The 21,329-nt window shown below is 39.2% G+C and overlaps 1 protein-coding gene across 4 annotated transcripts in view; it reads right to left on the reverse strand.

The window, feature by feature from the left end:
• The window catches only part of eif4enif1 (eukaryotic translation initiation factor 4E nuclear import factor 1), a 56,551-nt gene that overhangs the window by 17,568 nt on the left and 17,654 nt on the right, over nt 1–21,329 (reverse strand). For 3 of the 4 annotated variants that reach the window (XM_073055646.1, XM_073055648.1, XM_073055647.1), the window contains 4 exons: nt 19,342–19,631; nt 17,373–17,574; nt 7,113–7,276; nt 3,466–3,604 (listed from right to left, as the gene is read on the reverse strand). In XM_073055646.1, coding sequence (XP_072911747.1) covers nt 3,466–3,604; nt 7,113–7,276; nt 17,373–17,574; nt 19,342–19,631 — 795 coding nt within the window. The remainder of the gene's footprint in view (nt 1–3,465; nt 3,605–7,112; nt 7,277–17,372; nt 17,575–19,341; nt 19,632–21,329) is intronic. The other variant, XM_073055649.1, reaches the window with a different exon arrangement.

A 21,329-nucleotide genomic window follows, 5' to 3' on the forward strand; every position in this document is an offset into this window, starting at 1 on the left:
GAAAGTTGACTTCATACACCTTGTTCACATAACCATTATCAGCCACCTCATATTCAACCAACCTTAGGGGTGGTGTCAATTATCTATTTTTTTTTGCTTTTAGGTTCACAATTCACAGGCTAGAAACTCTAATAACCAACCATAAATGTGACCAACGGGAAAAATATGTGGACATCCAGCTTTTAAAAATTTGCAAACCTGCACATTTCCCACCCCACCCCCCATTTGCCACAATTATAGTTGCTTATTAGACAGCCAAGTCCCTGAACATTACAGAAATGAAATATTCAACCTGATATTTTCTTAAAAACTTTGGGGAAAAAAATTCTTTATCCAGCCACAAACTAATAAGAATTTCTCTTGCGCACTGAACTCAAGTGAGGTTGCTTGTGGTAGTTCGTGTGCACTACTTTAGTTCATTAGGCCACATCAGGGCCTGATGTAGCCCAAATGATTTAGATTGATTTTTACCTCCAATATTTTAAACATAGAACTAGTACAGCACATTACAGGCCCTTCGGCCCACAATGTTGTGCCGACCCTCAAACCCTGCCTCCCATATAACCCCCCCCCCACCTTAAATTCCTCCATATACCTGTCTAACAGTCTCTTAAACTTCACTAGTGTATCTGCCTCCACCACTGACTCAGGCAGTGCATTCCACGCACCAACCACTCTGAGTGAAAAACCTTCCTCTAATATCCCCCTTGAACTCCCCTCCCCTTAAAGCCATGTCCTCTTGTACTGAGCAGTGGTGCCCTGGGGAAGAGGCGGTGGCTGTCCACTCTGTCCATTCCTCTTAATATCTTGTACACTTATAGCATGTCTCCTCTCATCCTCCTTCTCTCCAAAGAGTAAAGCCCTAGCTCCCTTAATCTCTGATCATAATCCATACTCTCTAAACCAGGCAGCATCCTGGTAAATCTCCTCTGTACCCTTTCCAATGCTTCCACATCCTTCCTATAGTGAAGTGACCAGAATTGGACACAGTACTCTAAGTGTGGCCTAACTAGAGTTTTATTCAGCTGCATCATTACATCGCGACTCTTAAACTCTATCCCTCGACTTATGAAAGCTAACACCCCATCAGCTTTCTTAACTACCCTATCTACCTGTGAGGCAACTTTCAGGGATCTGTCGACATGTAACCCTCTGCTCCTCCACACTACCAAGTATCCTGCCATTTGTACTCTGCCTTGGAGTTTGTCCTTCCAAAGTGTACCACCTCACATTTCTCTGGGTTGAATTCCATCTGCCACTTCTCAGCCCAGTTCTGCATCCTATCAATGTCTCTCTGCAACCTTTGACAATCCTCTACACTATCTACAACACCACCAACCTTTGTGTCATCTGCAAACTTGCCAACCCACCCTTCTACCCCCACATCCAGGTCGTTAATAAAAATCACAAAAAGTAGAGGTCCCAGAACAGATCCTTCTGGGACAACACTAGTCACAACCCTCCAATCTGAATGTACTCCCTCCACCACGACCCTCTGCCTTCTGCAGGCAAGCCAATTCTGAATCCACCTGGCCAAACTTCCCTGGATCCCATGCCATCTGACTTTCTGAATAAGTCTACCATGTGGAACCTTGTCAAGTGCCTTACTAAAATCCTTGTAGATCACATCCACTGCACTACCCTCATCTATATGCCTGGTCACCTCCTCAACGAACTCCATCAGGCTTGTTAGGCACGATCTGCCCTTCACAAAGCCATGCTGACTGTCCCTGATCAGACCATGATTCTCTAAATGCCCACAGATCCTATCTCTAAGAATCTTTTCCAACAGCTTTCCCACCACAGACGCAAGGCTCACTGGTCTATAATTACCTGGACTATCCCTACCACCTTTTTTGAACAAGGTGACAACATTTGCTTCCCTCCAATCCTCCGGTACCATTCCCGTGGACAACGAGGACATAAAGATCCTAGCCAGAGGTTCAGCAATCTCTTCCCTTGCCTTGTGGAGCAGCCTGGGGAATATTCCACCAGGCCCTGGGGACTTATCCGTCCTAATGTATTTTAACAACTCCAACACCTCCTCTCCCTTAATATTAACATGCTCCAGAACATCAACCTCACTCATATTGTCCTCACCGTCATCAAGTTCCCTCTCAGTGGTGAATACCGAACAGAAGTATCCATTGAGGACCTCGCTCACTTCCACAGCCTCCAGGCACATCTTCCCACTTCTATCTCTAATCAGTCCTACCCTTCACTCCTGTCATCCTTTCATTCTTCGCATAATTGAAGAATGCCTTGGGGTTTGCCTTTACCCTACTCGCCAAGGCCTTCTCATGCCCCCTTCTTGCTCTTCTCAGCCCCTTCTTAAGCTCCTTTCTTGCTACCCTATATTCCTCAATAGACCTATCTGATTCTTGCTTCCTAAACCTCGTGTATGCTGCCTTCTTCCACCTGACTAGATTTTCCACTTCACTTGTCACCCATGGTTTCTTCACCCTACCATTCTTTATCTTCCTCACCAGGACAAATTTATCCCTAACATCCTGCAAGATATCCTTCAACATCGACCACATGTCCATAGTACATTTCCCTGCAAAAACATCATCCCAATTCACACCCGCAAGTTCTAGCCTTATAGCCTCATAATTTGCCCTTCCCCAATTAAAAATTTTCATGTCCTCTCTGATTCTATCCTTTTCCATGATAATGCCAAAGGTCAGGGAGTAGTGGTCACTGTCCCCCAGATGCTCACCCACCGAGAAATCTGTGACCTGACCCGGTTAATACTAGATCTAGTATGGCATTCCCCCTAGTTGGCCTGTCAACATACTGTGACAGGAATCCATCCTGCACACACTTAACAAACTCTGCCCCATCTAAACCATTGGAACTAATCAAGTGCCAATCAATATTAGGGAAGTTAAAGTCACCCATGATAACAACCCTGTTATTTTTGCACCTTTCCAAAATCTGCCTCCCAATCTGCTCCTCGGTATCTCTGCTGCTACCAGGGGGCCTATAGAATACCCCCAGTAGAGTAACTGCTCCCTTCCTGTTCCTGACTTCCACCCATACTGACTCAAAAGAGGATCCCCCCCCCCCCCCCGCCCCCCCCACCATCCCTTTTGAGAATTCAGGTTTGGTGTCTGAAGCAAAAGCTTCAAATAAAGTTTCCAAAGCAGCTTAGGAGAATAAAGTTGAATGAGACAAGTTACTTTTGTTATTCACTTTAGGCTACCCAAAAGCTTTACTTAATTTGCTTCTGCAATGCTACACATCACAGGCATCTCACCCCAACCCAAGCTGAAAGCTGTACTACTTATTCCAACTTCAGATTTATTCTTTACAAATCTATATTACTCAAGAAATGAGATTTTACCACATCTTACGACCACCCAAAGGGGGTATTATTGGATAATGTTATTCAAGAACCAAGAACTATATTTGTATTTGAAGATAATGGGAAGAACTTCAACATTTTAGACAAAAGCTGTTTACCAGCAAGCTTCTCAAGTTCTTCATGTGGGGTAGACCGCAGGCTACTGGAGCGACTACCTGGTCTACTTAAGTTACTCGAAAACCACTGACTGAACCGGCTGGATGACACTGATCCTTCTCCAAGCACCTCTTCAATCATCTAGTTAAAAGAAAATCAGAATTAATGTCATAATCAAACCAAATGCAATGAGGAAGTAACATAGAAGAATGTTTGAACTTACATCATCACACAGCCCTTTGGTGCTAAATTTGGAACTTGATTTCCCAACGATAAATAGGACTGCTGAATGTATCGCCACCTTGCAGCTTTGTTGTATTAATGCAAGAACAAAATCACCTCCTCTCCCAATAACTGTATTACCATTTAAGTTTAATTACATATTCATTAGTGATGGGCATAACAAATGCATTGACATTCCTAATTGTTACTTATTTCAACAATTCAAAGCAAAATATTTGGAGTTTATATATGCAAAAAGATTGGACTGTTCCTGCTTGTCCTATAACATTGGCATAACCATATTTGTGACTTTAATTCTATAGCCCTATGGGTTTAGTCAGCCCAAAGAAAAAAAATTAGGATTGAGACCAAGCAACTACCCAAATCAACAACCAAAGATTAATTCAAACTTGAATATTTATACACTTGTAATTTTAATATGCCAAATAGCTAAAAACCAAATTTAACCCTTCATAAAACCAAGCTTTATTGATTAATTCATTCAAGGTTTTCACATTTGAACAGCAACAAAAACATTTTCAACTATTGCATGCAAGTTGAGAAATTGTTCAACTTGCACTTGCAAAATTTGCAGGTTTGAAGAAATTTAACATTAAGTGCATCACATGTTGAATATTATTGTCAAGCTCCAGAAAGCAATTGTAAAAAAATCCCAGCTCATGGATCCATAAAATATCTTGAAAACACTGACTAGTATACAATCTAGATTAGCAATGGTTTCACACTGAGTGAATTCAGTCCTCAGCTACACCAATTCAATTCAAGATTCTCCTAAATGAGACCAACCATCGAAGGCCACTTCTGCAATCAAAGATTCTGTTCAGAGAGTTCTTTTCAGACATTCCAGAGAAGGTTAGAAAATCACTGAAAAGTTGCCAGTCTCATGAAGAAATTACTTCAATTTATATGCATTTTCCTGAAGTTTATTTTTGGCTGCTCATCATTTCTCCTCTTTAGAACCCAAAAATTTACTATTCAAGGCTAACCACTCACTCTGGTTCTGTCATAACTTGAAATCTGACTATTTGTGCAACCTTAAGTCTTCTATCTTGCCCACACTATCAAGTTTACACAGCCATTTATCCTTCTATATTAATATCACCCCTACACAAGTTCTACATTATCTATCAACCCTAAATCAAACTGCCAAGTTCCTTCAGGACCTTGACTCATTATGTATGAGAAAGCTTAAGCGTACCTTCCCCCCCCCCCCACCAAAAGTTAACATTGGGGACCCACTCCCACTCCCCTCCCCCATGTAATGAATTCACTTGTCCCAATATTGTCCCAATATTTTCAGTACCTAATGCCTGGATGACTACCAGTGTCATGCAAAATATTCATGCTCCTTAAACTTGGAACTGATCAGGTTTTATTCCAATCTCTATTTACATGCTCTGCTCATTAATTGTGAACCCTTCCCAATCCAAGCATGTTGTGCTGTCAATTGATAATTACTTACTGTAGATGAGATAGAAATAAATTGCAGATACTAAGCAGCTAGATTAATTCAGGAAAAATATGGAACTGAACTTTAAGAGGGTTTCAGGACAGAATATACATTTTAAATGGTGGAAAGTTAAAGATGAGAAATCCAAACAGGATCTGCAGATGCTAGAAATCCAAGCAACGCAAAATGCTGGAGGAACTCAGCAGGCCAGGCAGCATACATAGAAAAAAGTAGAGTCAACATTTTGGGCTGTCAACTGCACCCCCCCCCCCCCCCCCCACCCCATGGATGCTGCCTAGCTGGCTGAGTTCCTCCAGCATTTTATGTGTTGACTGGAAATCCGAAGTTGCTTTGGGAGGAAGGCTGAAGCAAGTTTTAACGTTCATTATATTTAACTGTATGTGCAGATATTGAAACAAGCTGATGTGAGATTGGTTAATCCAAAATCTAGGACTTTGCTTTTACATGTGGCCATTTCTTTGCTAGTGTTAGTTTAAATAGGCAATGAGTTTCTGATCACATCTGTGCTGCAGACTGCCCATTGGCTTCAATGGTTCCAAGATTCACTGGGTGATTCATGAAACCTATGGGGCAGTAGCAGAGGCTTCATTATTTGGAAAATCAGCCTCTAAGCTGAGAAAACTAATGCTAATTATAAATTATGATTTTGATTAATGCTAAACTTTAAGCTCCAAATATTAGAAAATATCCCTTCCATGTTCTGAATGCTAATGTCTGCAAAAATCTAAAACTTCCACACAAACATGAAAGGCTGTAATCAAACACGAGGAAATCTGCAGATGCTAGAAATTTAAGCCACACACACAAAATGCTGGTGGAACGCAGCAGGCTAGGCAGCATCTATAGAGAGAAGCTGCCTGGCCTGCTGCGTTCCACCAGCATTTAAGGCTGCAATTATATTTTTAGACAGTGTGTAGGAGTCCAGCTTCATTAGGTAGCTGCACCTCCAGAACCTCTAGCTAGCTGCCCCATGCTGAAGCAGCAATGAGGTAGCCTTTCAAGTGTTAAAAACTTGGCCTCCCATGTAAAAACCTCATCCAATTAAATGGCAGGCAGCATAGCAGCAAGTTCAGCCCAGTATATTCTTTCATAAGTGGTTTAAATTGATGATGTCTGGTTCAGCAACAGAATTAAGAACACTTTACAGCAATTGTTAGATTTTAAAATTAGGACTTAGTCACAGGTATTAAAATACATAAATCATGGTTATACAGCATTAAGTCACTGTCTCAGCCATTTTATCAAGTCAAGTCACTTTTTATTGTCGTTTCGACCATAACTGCTGGTACAGTACATAGTGAAAACGAGACTAAGTTTTCCAGGACCATGGTGCTACATGAACAATACAAAAACTATACTGAACTATGTAAACCAACAAAAACTACACTAGAGCAGAGCAGGAACCACAGGCAAATATCCTCCTGTATCTTTTATACAAGGGCCTCAAGACAACCCTTTGAAATAATTTCAGTAATCCGAGGATTTTACATTTCCCTTAATAGTCTACTTTTAATGTAAATGTAAACTACAGCCCATCAAAAAAGAAAGTAAGAAAGAAAGTAAGTGCACTCAAACACCAATTTGAGATCAATTCAAGAATGCCCATAAGCAAACCAAATACCAGAAATACTTCAGTCAAACAGTATTTGGAAAAAAATTAAATTTAGTTCTTTCATCAGAACTGCTCCATTCCCACAGAAGCTGTCTGACCCAAAGCATTTGGCATTGACTGTATGCGTACATGCAGGTGTTTTGTTTAAAGTTGTTTTTGCTATGAATACCTGGAGGATTTAGATTAATGAAAGATTTTATGATGTGCACCACCACAAACCCATGGATCGTTATCTTCCCTTTGGTTCTACAATAATCCAACTAGAGCAATTAGCTATTGGTGGATCATTACATCTTATCCCAACACCAAATGTGCCAACTAACCGATGCTAGTCCAGGTACACTTTTCTCCATGTTGAAGAACTCATTGAAATCAAAGTCCCCTAATGAAGGTTCAGGCAGGACTGCTTCCTGGGGAACTTCTTGGTCAGCTTCTGATGTAGAAACAATAGGCATCTCTGCTTGGGCAGCACCATTGCACTCTACACCTAGAAAACAATGAACAAGCTTTCAAAAATATTAAGCAATCCATATATTGGCAGAAACCAGATTAAATTCAGCTACTATAGTGCTCATATTCAACAATGTGGAATAAAGTTATCATTTCTTATACCTTCGTATTTTTGCCATAATGTGTTTAACCTTGAATATTAAAGTTGCTGCCTCAATAAATTGCAACAGGTAGCAAAACAATGGAATGGTACAGAATGGGCCTAAATATTACTGCAGCAAATGTTCAATTAGCTAAATAAATTTAGGTTTAATGATCCATATCTAGTCTTAATAGTCACCATCTTATTGACAAATTTAATCTTTTATCCCTAACCCATAATGGAGCCTGAAATAATCTGATGTCTTGAAGTAGATATAGCTTCTACTATGGATGCAGAGTGCAGCCATTTGTCCCATTATGCCATTTGTAAAACCATCCAAAATTTGTCCTACTCATTACCAAGTTGCTTTGAATCTTTTCATGTACATAGATATCAATTTGCTTTGAGTCACAGAAAACTATAGCACAGAAACAGGTTCTTCAGCCCATCTAGTCCATGCCAAGCCATTTAAACAGCCTAGTCCCATCAACCTGCACCAGGACCGTAGACCTTTATATCCCTTCCATCCTCGTACCGATCCAAACTTCCCTTAAGTGCTGAAATCAAAATTGCATCCACCACTTGCATTGGCAGCTTGTTCCACCGAGTGAAGATACCCCTCATGTTCCCCTTAAACATTTCACCTTTTACCCCCATTTTAAATGATACCCCTCAATTTTGTATACCTCTCAAATCTTCCCTCAATCTTCTACATTAAGGAATACAGTCCCAACCTATTCAATCTTTCCTTATAACTCAGGTTCTCCAGTCCCAGCAACATCCTCGCAAATTTTCTCTGTACTTTTTCCAATCTTATTCACATCTTTCTGTAGGTAAGTGATCAAAACTGCACACAGTACTCCAAATTAGGCCTCAATGTCTTAAACTTCAACATGACATCCCAACTCTTATATTCAATACTTTGAGCTATGAAGTTTTATGACCCTATCTACATGTGACACTACTTTCAATGAATTCTGGACCTGTATGTGTTCTCAGATCCCTTTGTTCTACCGCGCTCCTCAGTACCCTATCATTCCCTGTGCAAGGCCTACCCTGGTTTGTCCTCTCAAAGTGCAACACCTCACACTTTTCTGCAATAAACTCAATGTCATTTTCCAGTCAGAGAGGTAACATCTGCTACCATTCTCTGGCTTCTCTCAAAGCCAGTGCCTAATCCAATTCACTACCACATCTGGAATGCCAAGTGACTGAACATTCTTGACCAATCTCCTTTGTCAAATGCCTTGCTGAAGTCTATGCAGAAGTCACTGCCTTGCCTTCAACTTTCCTGCTAACACCCTCAGAAAACTAAGATTGGTCAGACACTACCTACATGCACAAAACCATGCTGACTATCCCTAATCAATCCCTGTCTATCCGGCATCTCAGAATACTTCAAAGAACTTTCCCATTACTCAAAAAGGGTGTTTCACAAGCTAAAGTGTTTAGGATGTCCAGAAACCTTAAAATACTAAATTCATTTTTTCCTCCTGCACAGATTTTGTGAATGTATTCGAGTTTTGTGAATTACCATCAGATTTTTTTTTGCTGCTTGCAACCAATTATTCAATATTTTCTGTTCAGTCTGCACTACTGTAAAATTGCTCTTAAATGCCTGACACCAAGGGCAATACTTTGAGAGAGAATAGTTCAGCTGTTGTCAAACCAGCCTTCAATACAATTTCCTTCATTTTACATTCTATGGAGTCAATGCCATTGTTTAGTTGTCTTGATTCATCACAAAAACTGGCCGTTTCCAGATCTCTCCCAGCATGCCCATATACACTTACTCTTCACAGACTTATCAGCATCTGGGACTTCTCCAGTATCTAGAGCATTCTTCCATGGTCAGTGGTGTTCCAATTTAATTAGTAAACTCTGCACCTGCCACTGGACAATTCAAGTTTTTGCACCTACCTACAATTCACTAATACAAGAAACTGGTTAAAGTTAAAATCTGTTCCGAGCCTTATAGGTTCATCAGGCCGGTGCTTATGTCGGTTTCTGTGGCGTGATGCAACTGAGAGTACGAGACTCCCCCACCCCCAGATTGGATGCCAGTCTATCACGAGGTTAACCCCCACCCAGCATTTTGCCAGAACCCATTTTCAGCTGGGTGGACTGGAGTAACGTGTGGTTAAGTGCTTTGTTCAAGGACACAAAATGCTGCCTCGGCTGGGGCTCAAACTCACGACCTTCAGATCGCTAGTCCAATGCCTTAACCACTTGGCCACACAAGAAACTGGACAACCTTTATATTTGTCCACATACATGTTAAAAGCTTTTTAAAAAAAAACATGAATACAAGTAGACCTTTTAGCACCCCTGAAGGCCAAGACCTTGGAAGATCAGATTTTGAGATACTGCCCATAACCTTCAACTCCTCCATGCATCAGTTTCTCAGTCTTTTAGTAAATTATTCAACCCAAATTCTCTCCCAGATAACAGATGAACACTTTCCTAAATTCTTCATTGATCAAATTAAGATATATTCCTAGATTTAAGTTTCACTTCTGAACTCCAAAGTAGACTGCAGTCTTGTCTCTCCAAGGTACAAGCCTAAACTGCTTTACTAATCACAAACCTTCCATCCCTGGAATTAACTAACTGCATTTCCTTTGACTTCCACATGTACCCATCAAGATGAAAAATATATTCAGAACTTTACATGTAGTTTTGCCAATATCCTGTATGCTGTTAAGGCAAATTCAATTTTCCCTGGTCACTTGATCTATATGTATACCAATTGTTTCCTACAGACCCAGTCCATGAAGATGACTGCCATTCAACCATCAGTAACATTTCATTCCTTTGATCAGCTACCCTTGCCTTATTTAGACTTGCTAAGTTGAAGCAGAGACCCAAAGACTCATTAAATATAATCAACTTTCTTAATGATGTCACTCAGCACCACTTCCCCTATAATCACCTCCAATTCACTCAAACACCCTTGTCAAGAACCTTCCAGATCCTGTTTAATCAAGCCCCCTCTCACCTCCTCTAGCAATGGAAAGCCTAGCCTATGCAACATCCTCCCCAAGCCAACCAAATCTTCCCCAACCCAATTACAGGTATTTGTTTTTTAAGCTTTTCAGGCATGCCTCCAACAAAACTACAGTATTCCAAATGTAGTCTTAACAATGACACACAAATTGAAATTTAACTTTCATACATCATTCCACTAATTCCCTCTCCAAAAATAAAGGCTCAGAATTAAACATTCTTTAATGACTTGAAACTGGTAAATTGTGCCCTAGGACACCAAGCACCTTATTTCCACAAACTTAAATGGCCCTGCTTAAACTGCCGATTTCATATTTTCATCACATTCTACAACTTTGCTCACTCATTTCTTTTTTAAAAAATATTTATAATTTTCTACAAACTACAACAAAAAGAAAATCAATATATAGGATCATTGCCATACAAAAATAACAATAATACATGTCTTAACAAATGAGCAAGTCACCCATAGTAAAAAAAAAAGGGGGGGAAAAAAAGCACCCAATCCATCACCTATCCAACTCCAAGCCAACCATTATATGAGATACACTTTTATTACCCCAGAACTACATATTGTAATAAAAAAAAGCCTGCTACCTGATCAGAAAAAAACAAAAGTCAAAATAAGCTGGAAATGTAGGGTCTGATTATCAAGGGAAAAAAGAACAAACACCTGTCAATCTAGGTGAGTTATGAAAATATTCGAGAAAAGATCCCCACACCCTATGGAACTTTATGTCCGATTTAGAAAGTGAATAGTGAATCTTTTCGAGATCTAAAGAAGACATAATATCCCTAAGCCATTGAGCATGGGTAAGGGGAAACTACATCTCTCCATTTAAGGAGTACTGCTCATCTGGCTAGAAGAGAGGCAAAAGACAATGTTCGTTGTTTAGCCGGGGTCAAGTGCTTGCCAGGGTCTCGAAGAATACCAAAAGGATCAGGTTCCAAATGACAATTTAATATAGAAGATAAAGTTAAAAAAACATCTTTCCAAAATTTTTCCAGGCCCAATACAAATGGAAAAGGGAGGCCTCACCTCTTTTGCATTTGTCACACCAGGGACTAATATCAGGATAGAACTTCGCCAATTTGGTTTTGGACATATGAGCCCTGTGGACGACTTTAAACTGCAGGAGACAATGACGAGCACATAAAGAGATTGAATTGATGGATTTAAGAATTGAATCCCAAACTTTGTCGGACAAAGAAATACCCAAGTCATGCTCCCAAGCAGTCTTAATTTTATCACAAGGGGCTTGTCTGAGAGTCATAAATTTAACACGAATAGTAGAAATTACACCTTTGCCCAAGGGGTTCATTTGAAGAAACAAGTCTACAACATTTTTATCAGGTTGTTCAGGAAAATGTGGTATTAAAGGGCTAATAAAATGTCTAATTTGAAGATATCTAAAAAATGAGTATTCGGTAAATTAAACTTTATAGACAACTGTTCAAAAGACGCAAACTGATTGTCAATAAAAAAGATCTTCAAACCGCCTGATACCTCTCCTAAACCAGTCTTGGAATGTGGAATCCTGCATAGACGGTTGAAATAAATAATTGTATAGAATAGGACTAGAGAGGGAAAAACTATAAAGACCATGGTATTTTCTAAATTGAGCCCATATTCTCAGAGTATGCCTGATTACAGGATTAATAATAGATTTTGGCAATTGGCAAGGAAGAACAAATCCAAGTAAAACTGGAATAGATAATTTCTTATAAGCGTTTAATTCCATTGCCACCCATGTTGGACAAACAGACTGATTATAAAAGTAGGACCAAAAGATAATATTACGAATATTGGCTGCCCAATAATATGAACAAAAATTAGGCAAAGCCAAGCCACCTTCTCTTTTAGGCTTTTGGAGGTGAGCTTTATCGAGTCTGGGCTGTTTACCCTTCCATAGGTATGACGAGATAATAGAATCTAAAGAATCAAGAAAAACTTTAGAAATAAATATAGGTAAAGATTGAAATAAGTATAAAAATTTAGGGAGAATATACATTTTAATTACATTAGTTCGCCCAATTAAAGACATGGACAGAGGTGACCACTGTGCTAATCTCAGTTTTGTAAAATTTAAAAGATTATTGAAATTCTCATCGAACAGTCGATTATAGTTCCTTGTTACGATAATACCGAGTAAAACAATTGTTTACTACTTTAAAAGGGAGATTGTGAAATTCTAATTCTTGTGCTTCCTTATTTATCAGAAAAAGTTCACTCTTATGTAGATTAAGTTTGTATCTGAATAGCTAACTAAATTTATTGAGAAGTGAAAACAAAGGTAAGGAGGTGGTCGGGTTTGATATAAAAAAGTAACAAATCATCAGCGTATAGAGACTTTGTGCTCAAAACTGCCCCTCCAGATCCCAATCAGTTCAGTACAACTGCGAAACGCAATTGCCAATGGCTCGATGGCCAGATCAAATAACAGAGGGCTTAAAGGGCATCCCTGTCGGGTGCCACGTTTAAGATCAAACAGTTGGGATTGCTGGGAATTAGTCAAAACTGATGCAATTGTATGGGAATATAGTAACTTAATTCACTTAATAAAATTATATCCAAAATCAAATTTTTCTAAAACCGCAAATAAATAGTGCCAGTCCACCTGATCAAACACCTTTTCTGCATCAAGAGAGATAACACATTCAGAGGTCCCTGATGAAGATGAATATAGAATATTAAAAAGACGTCTAATGTTGAAAAAGGGAAGGCAATTTTTAATAAAGCCAGATTGATCCTCAGATAATTAAGGGTTAAAATACTCTCCAGCCTACGGGCCAAAACTTTAGTTAAAATTTTAGCATCTACATTTAATAGAGAAATCGGCCTGTATGAAGCACATTCTAATGGATCCTTGCCTTTTTTCGCTAAAAGAATGATACAAGCCTCATCAAATGATGCAATTTGTTTTGTTTAAAAGAATCAGAAAAAACTAAACTAAGTTGGGTTAAGAGCAATGGGGAAAATGATTTATAAAATTCTGTAGAGAACCCATCAGGACCAGGAGATTTACCAGGCTGCAAAGCAGAAATAGCAGAGGATATCTCCTCTAAGGATAATGGCTCATTCAATTTATGTTTAAGATCAGAAGAAAGTTTAGGAATATTTAAACTATCTAAAAATTGCATAACAGTAGTATTACCATTAAAGGATTCAGAGGTGTAAAGTTGAGAGTGAAAATTCCTGAATGTATCATTAATTTTAGACTGGTCCACACTAATATACCCATTACTCATTTGAATTTTAGTGATGTGTTGTTTTGCTTTAGGGCGTCTAAGTTGGTTAACTAAGGACTTACCAGATTTATCCCCGTGAATATAGAACTTATATTCGCCGACTGCCCAAAAGTTGGCGTTCAATCGGATAAGTCGAAATAAGATTAAATTTAGTTTGAAGTTCCATTCTTTTCTTATATAACTCCGGATCCTTGATCTAGGCGTATAATTGGTCTATAGCTTTAATCTGATTGATCAGTTCTAAATGTTCTTTGTGAGTCTTTCTTTTCATAATTGCTGTGTAGGAAATTATTTAACCTCTTAGATATGCTTTCATTGCATCCCAAACCACCTATGTGTAGTGCGTTGGTATTTAAAAAGAAAGTTATCTGATCCTCCATAAATTTTACAAAGTCGTTATCCGACAACAAGGTCGGATTAAAACACCAGTGTTTATTTACTTGAGGGAGGCCAGGGAGAACTATGGACAATGTAAGTGGGGCATGATCTGAAATCAATATACTCTTATAGTCACAAGAACAGACGGATGGGATCAATCGATTATCAATTAAAAAATAGTTGATTCTAGTAAATGTATGGTGAACTTGTGAGAAAAAGGAGTAATCTTTCATGTGGATGAAAGAAACGCCAAATATCAGATACTCCATAATTAGAAAAAGATTGAATAAATAAAGCAGATTTACTTAATTGTCTAGGGATAGAAGATCTGTCCAAAACCAGATCCAGCCAACAGTTAAAGTCACCACCCAAATGAACTTAGTTCTGGCAATGAAGAAAAAAAACGGTCAAAAAACCCTACATCATCCGAGTTAGGAGCGTAAAGGTTGGCTAAGATAAAACGACCATTAGGATAAGATATCTTATTGTGAAGCTCAAAAGAAACATTTTTGTTTATAAGAATTGAAACGGCCCTCGACTTGGCTTGAAAAGTTGAATGAAAGTGTTGTCCTGCCCATCAGACGAGAATTATCTGAGTGACGAATATGTGTTTCTTGTAAAAAGACTACCTCTGCTCTAAGCTGTTTAAGATGTGCGAACACTCTTCCCCTTTTAACCGGATGATTCAAACCCTTAACATTCCAGCTGACAAAGTTCAATGGACTAACCATTGAACACAAGAAAAAAAAAAAATGGATAGCAGGCATTAAACCATATCTGAAATTTATATGTAATTCTGGGGCAAAAGTATATAAGAAAATAAACAGGATGAAATTACATCCTGTATAGTACAAATAAGTCAAAATTCCATATATATTAGCATTGGAGTTCCCACCCACACCCTCTAAACGTACAACAAGAAAGCTGCAAATATAAAGCAGCAAGCTCTCCCCGAGAAAAACTAACCCCCTACTGGACTTCCAATTAGGTAACATCTTAATTATCTCCACTCCAACTGTTGATACAGTAATGGAAATAAACACCAAAAAGCTTTGAGTTACAAAGATTTACCTTAACAAGAAAAAACAATACATTTGAAGTTTGTAAATCTTAAAGTATAATAATGGTCTAAAAAAAACAAACTTTACCCCAACCTTTCCGCTAGAGTTGATAAACCGAAAAAAAGATAATCTATAAACTCAGTTATACAGAAAAAAAAACTAACGTCAAAGTAAGTAATCCAACCGAATCATAAAAATAAGGAAAGAAAACAACACAAATAGCATCTTGAAACACAGGAAAAAAAAACACCAAAGAAAAATCCATTCAAGAGGAATTTGATCTAAACCAAAAACTGAGTTTAAAGGTACAGCATTGACTGCTGCTCAAGGTTAAAATAATCTAACCGGAGAGAAAAAAAAATCATCACCTTTAAACAAATAAAATTATGTAAGATAGAAACCAAAATTGAGAAAATGGAAGAAAAAGCACTTCAATAGGACAATGCAACATAATTAAGCTACTAATTAGATGCGACAACAGCTACATTTTAAATTTAAAGAAAATATCAAGATTTGTAGAAATTTGAGACTGAAGTCTGAAAAGAAAAACAAAAAACCATTCAAAGACGTCGTCACTTCACGAATCCATATCGATTTTTAAATGCGACACCGACTCCATTTTGAAATAAAGTCTCCAAAGACCTTTAAGAGGTGTCTAATTACATTGTTTCACAGTCAGCTCTATTTAAGGAAAATGAAAATGCCCATACTGAAAAATAGAAATCCATCGTATTGAAAAATATATTGAGTTAAATGAATAATGAAAAAGATAGAAGATTAGAATATTAGGGAAAAAATCGTTATCTAAACAGAAACGAAAAAGGCTGAAAAGAAAAAAAAATAATCATATATTGTATCTGAGGAACTCGAAGTAGCAGATAGGCTATCAATGAAGGTCTGCGCCTCTGCAACTGAATCGAAAACATTTAAAATCGCCATTCCTAAGCTTGATTCGGAGCCGGGCTGGATAGGCGAGGGCTGGATGAAGTCCACAATCGTAGAGAATTTTCATTACTCCTCTGTATTCAGCACGTTGACTCATAACTTGAGGTGTATAGTCCTCTACTAAACGGATAGCATGACCTTTATATTGAAGCGTTTTATGTCGGCGAGCTTCTTTAATTAGTAAATCCTTGATTTGGTAACGATGGAGGCAAATTATCACTGGACGTGGTCTCTGGCCATCTGCTGAGCGAGATGTAAAGATACATAAAGATGTAAAGATAAAGCTCGATCAATCTCTGGAGGACTGGAAAGTATTGCGCTTCCAAAAATCTCACATAGAAAGTTTGAGAAAAATTCGACAGGGGATCCCCCTTCAACAGTCTCAGGCAAGCCGAGAATTCGAAGATTTTGGCATCTACTCCTGCTTTCAAGAACCATAACTTTAAGAGTTAACTTGCTATTATGCTCCTTTAGGGTAGAGCAAACTCTTTCCAGGTCTTTACAACAACTGTCTAGTTTCTCCGTGACTTCTTCAACATGTGATAAACGTTGAGTGTGATTCTTCAGTGTAGAGTTGATTTTATCCAGTTTCAGTTCCAACAAACTAAATTGAGAAAACATATCTTGTCGGGTTTGTTCTTACAGCGACACAATTTCACTCAAGGTTGCTCCCGATGGAATGTCTTTTTTTGCCGATTTAGTAGGCTTAGATACACTCATTGTGCAGCCAGCAACTTCAATAGTGGGAAGAAGAGTAAGAAATAAATGCAAGTATATGAAATGGAGTGGAGCAATAGTTTCAGCGACTTAAGCTACCACCATCTTAACTGGAAGTCCACTCATTTTCATTAGAATATAACCTCATGTCCTTGAAGTGTTCCTACCTCCGTGGTATGAACGAATTTAAACAATGAGGCCTTCAGTTCCTTCTATCTCACTGTTAGAAGATTATTGAATAGTTCCCTGGCACAATAACATGGACTCTACCTCAATCTACTTTATTGTGACCTTGCACCCTACTGTATCAGCACTGCACTCCAACACTATTCTGCATTTATAATTTTACCTTTCATTACCTCAATGCAATGCTATAATGAATTGATCTACATGGACAGTATGCAAGTTTTTCATTGTACCTCAGTGAATGAGGCAATAAGCCAATTTACCAAGGACTAAATTGAGAAAAAAAGCAAATGAAGTCTCTTAAACTTTAGGCTATCAAATCAGTCTACATACTTGAAACAAATTTGAGCAGGGACATTTATATAATGCTACAAAAATCAAAACAGGGTATTGTGTTTAACGTGCTGTTAGCTATACAACTACTTTCAATGGAAGGATGAAAATATTACCTTCTTTAAGGGTTTCTGATCGCTTTCTCCACCTCTTTGCCCGTCTTGGATCCTCCAATAGCACTTTATCATCAAAACCCGTCAGTTCTATTGTTTCTGACTGACTAGTAGGGCCAGCAGAAAACCATTCAGGCTCCTCTTCTGTATAGGAATCACATCGCCTCCGCTCACCAAAAACACGTTTGCCATCACCAAACTCTCTCTGCAAAAATAGAAAGCACTATGTCCAAGATTCAGCCAATTTCCCAGCCATATCATGCTGGTAGATGAAGCCATATGTTTAGATCATATTTCAAGATTTAAGACTTGATATATTACATTGGAATAGCTGCTTTCAAGTTAGGGCACAATTAATTCTCTTCCTTATTTAGAGGGGTGTATCAAGATCTTATTTGCTTGACAAGAGTCATTTTTAGTCATAAAATGCTATCTTATGGTTGCTAATAGAATATCATGCAATGTCATCAAGCTTACTAGTTTCACAAGTACCGCACAACACTTATCAATTACCGATAAGGGCAAAGAACAATGCAAGTACCTTTCCACATAATAAACGCCAATCAAGTTAACTCCTAGTGACTTCATAAGTTAGTTCCTCCATAGGTTTTCCAACTCTAAACAATTAACCTTCTCCCCCCACCCCACCCCCACACTCACACTAACTAGAGTAGTGGTCATCAACCCGTTGATCACGATCGACTGGTCGATCTTTGAGACTTTCCCAGTAGATCCCAAAAAAAAAGAAAAATAAATACACAAATACCGTTGAGAGATTGTTTCCGGGTTGTGGGGTTTTAGTTCTGTTCTTTCTGCCCAGTGTGCATGCGTGTAGCTCCCCCTCCACGCGCTGGTCCCCAACCACTGGGCCGCAAGGAAACAATGAGTCAGCTGCACCTTTCCTCATTCCCTGTCACACTCACTGTTGAACTTGAACCCATGCGAGGTCATTACCCAAGCACATCAGGGATCACTAGTTGGCCTCGGGTAACTGGCCGGCGGGAAGTGCCGTTGCTACTGGCCTGGAGCGCGGACAGATGGGCACCGCCTCTAAACCTGTTTAGCACACCGGGGGATCCTGGTGCTAAAATATTCACAGACTACCTAATTCAGGCTCAGGGTTTCATAAGTAGCAGAGCAGCTACCGCGCTGCGATCTACTGAAACGAACTTTTATTGGCCCATAGATCCTACAAGGGGGTGGTGGACACGTCCTGTTGCACTCCTCGCTTGGTCGCCGGACTGCGATCGCCACTGCCCCGGTATGGGAACAGACGCACCTGGCCAAGGCGGTGGGCAGACAGGTGGCTGAAGCTCAGGCCCAGAGGCTGTCTAATGAGGCAATGAAGCCCTCAAACCTGCTTCTGTACCTTGAGTCCAAGCACCCTCCACAAACACGCTGAGTTTTTTTTTCCAGCGGGAAAAACGTGAGCAAGTGGGACAGCAGCTAAGTGCTGAGAGCCACGTAATCTAAATTGTGGAACAGACTGGACATAAGGAACCTGCTTGGAGTATTGCTGTATTCCCATCATGTTTAACATCCTCCTCACCCCCCCCCCCCACCCTGGTCCGCAAAAATATTGTCAATATTAAACAGGTCTGCGGTGCGGGGAAAAAAAGGATGGTGACCCCTGGTGTTCATACATTTCTACTTCCGGGTTGCGGGGTTTTTACTTCCAGTCTTTTCTGCCCTGGTGCGCATGCGTGTAACTAATCGACTTGGAGTCAATCTTGCCTTTTAACAAGGCCGAGGTAGGGGAACTTGGGCTTCAAAAGGTTGTTGACCACTAAACTAGAGGATCACATCCTAAGTTCTAAACCAGTGGCCACATGTCCCTCCAAACTACACTGTAACAACTTGATTTTGGGACCAATGGGTTCCAATGACCAAGTGATACTTCTCTGGTGGTTAATTTTCCCTCAATCATGTAGTCACAATTACAAATAAAATCAGAGTCCGGAGCAAATCTAACCCTAAAGCGCTTTTCCTTGTAGTCTCGTTCCCTTCCTTCTCTAGCATCTCTGTCACGCAAGTCTTTGTCTCTGCCATCCCGATCAAACGCTCTTGATGTTATTATACGTCCACTTCCAATTCTCCGCTGGCAACCCAACCCGCGAATATTTTCATTCTCTTTGTTTTCCAATGGGCTTCCAGATTGTCGACTATTGGAAGTATTGGTCACATGACAGCCACCACCAAAGCTTCGGCGCTGAGGACTGAGTACAACATCAAGATCTTCTTCCTTTATTCTCTCTCGTGGATCTAGAGCAAGTATAGACATTTGATCAATGAACTTCCATGGTCAAAAACAGATATTAAAGTGCACCTTCTGACTCAAATTCAGTATCAAATTCTGCTTTCCCAGATCACCCATATTGCATGTCATAAAGAACAGATATGAGACTACTCAGTTAAAAGCTGAAGGCCATTTGATGCCCCACCTTCCACTCAGTGAGAAACAAAATCAGAACCAATATCTCTAACTTAATACTACCACATCCATTAAGAACAAATTTGTATTTTTATGCCACTTTAGCCATTTGGCCCTTAGAGCCTATCTTGGCATTTAATATATGCTGGCTGATCAACTTTCTTTTGATGCCCGTGTCTAGAAATCAACCATCTTCAAATATATTTAATGACTTAGCTGCCAGAACATGGATAGTAGTTGAGCCAGGGAATTCTGAGCAAAAAGCAATCTCAGCCCAAATCATTCTGAGACGACAATCACTTAATCTTCTCCTATTCAGAAGGTAACCTGCTCCTTGCATCTAACTTGCCAAGTTTTGCCAGAATTCACCAAGTTTAAATGAGTTCACCTCATCTTTTAAAGAATTCATGCCTTGGTGGATCCCCATACACTGTCATCAAAAATGATGATAGGATACAATATGATTTGATTATGCATATAGAGACCAAAGCTGCCTAATATTGTAGGTCTTATCCAATCTTGTATATGATTACATCCTTGGTTCTGCACTGAAAACTTCAAAATAAAAGAGTTAATGAAAGATTCTAGTTAACTGCTTGTAGATTTCCACATTTGCTTTCTGTAACTCATAAAGGACAACGAGGTCCATTTTTAATTAGTCCCCTACTTATTAAATATTCAGCATTGGCTTTTCCCTATCAAAGTTGACAACTTCACTTAACCATTGTAAAGCACATCTATCATCTACCGTCCACTCATTCAAACTCTTCAACAGTGCATCCTCACAAGCCCATCCTATTTCATGCCACTTAAGCATATGGTTCACTCCTAAATGACGACAAAATTAGGGCTGCAGCACTATCTGCCACGCTGGCATTCCTCAGCTTACCCCAAACTCCAAATCTAATATTGTACACAAACTCATTACATGGGAGTTCAGAATTTTTTAAAAATTAGAAATAAGAGTTCCTTGGTCTTGATGTGAAACCAGATGTGTGATATCTTGAAAGAACAAGGAAAAGAAATGCCTGCTAATAGCTTGGAACACATGAACCTCAGGCAAGAGGAAGCCTTGAGATATTGACACATTTGGAGGAAAAGTCCAAAGCCTGATGAAATCTATCCCAAGAAATTGCTGGAAGGAATGAGATTGCTTTAGGGAAAAACAGATTTTTAATTATTTGCCACAGATCAGGTACCAGAAGACTAGGGCGCAGCTAATGTTGACCCACGCTCAAAGACCAGCAGAGATAGGGATAAGTTAGAAAACATCTTTGTATCAGCAGTAAAGAAATTATAGGAAAAGATCTTTAGGGGTGAAATTTATGATCACTTGAAATTGGGTCAGAAGAGAAAGAAAGAGGGCGAAATCAGTTTTGACAGTGGGAAAACATGTCTTACCAGTTTTTACAATTTGAGACTACTAAGAAAATTGAAAGGAAACATGGTATAAATGGCCTTCATCAAGGTTTTTGACAAAGACCCACCTAGTAGCTGGTCCACAAAGTTGGGGCAAATTCGATCCAAAA

The sequence above is a fragment of the Hemitrygon akajei genome, chromosome 9, assembly GCF_048418815.1.
Source record: "Hemitrygon akajei chromosome 9, sHemAka1.3, whole genome shotgun sequence".
NCBI lineage: Eukaryota > Metazoa > Chordata > Chondrichthyes > Myliobatiformes > Dasyatidae > Hemitrygon > Hemitrygon akajei.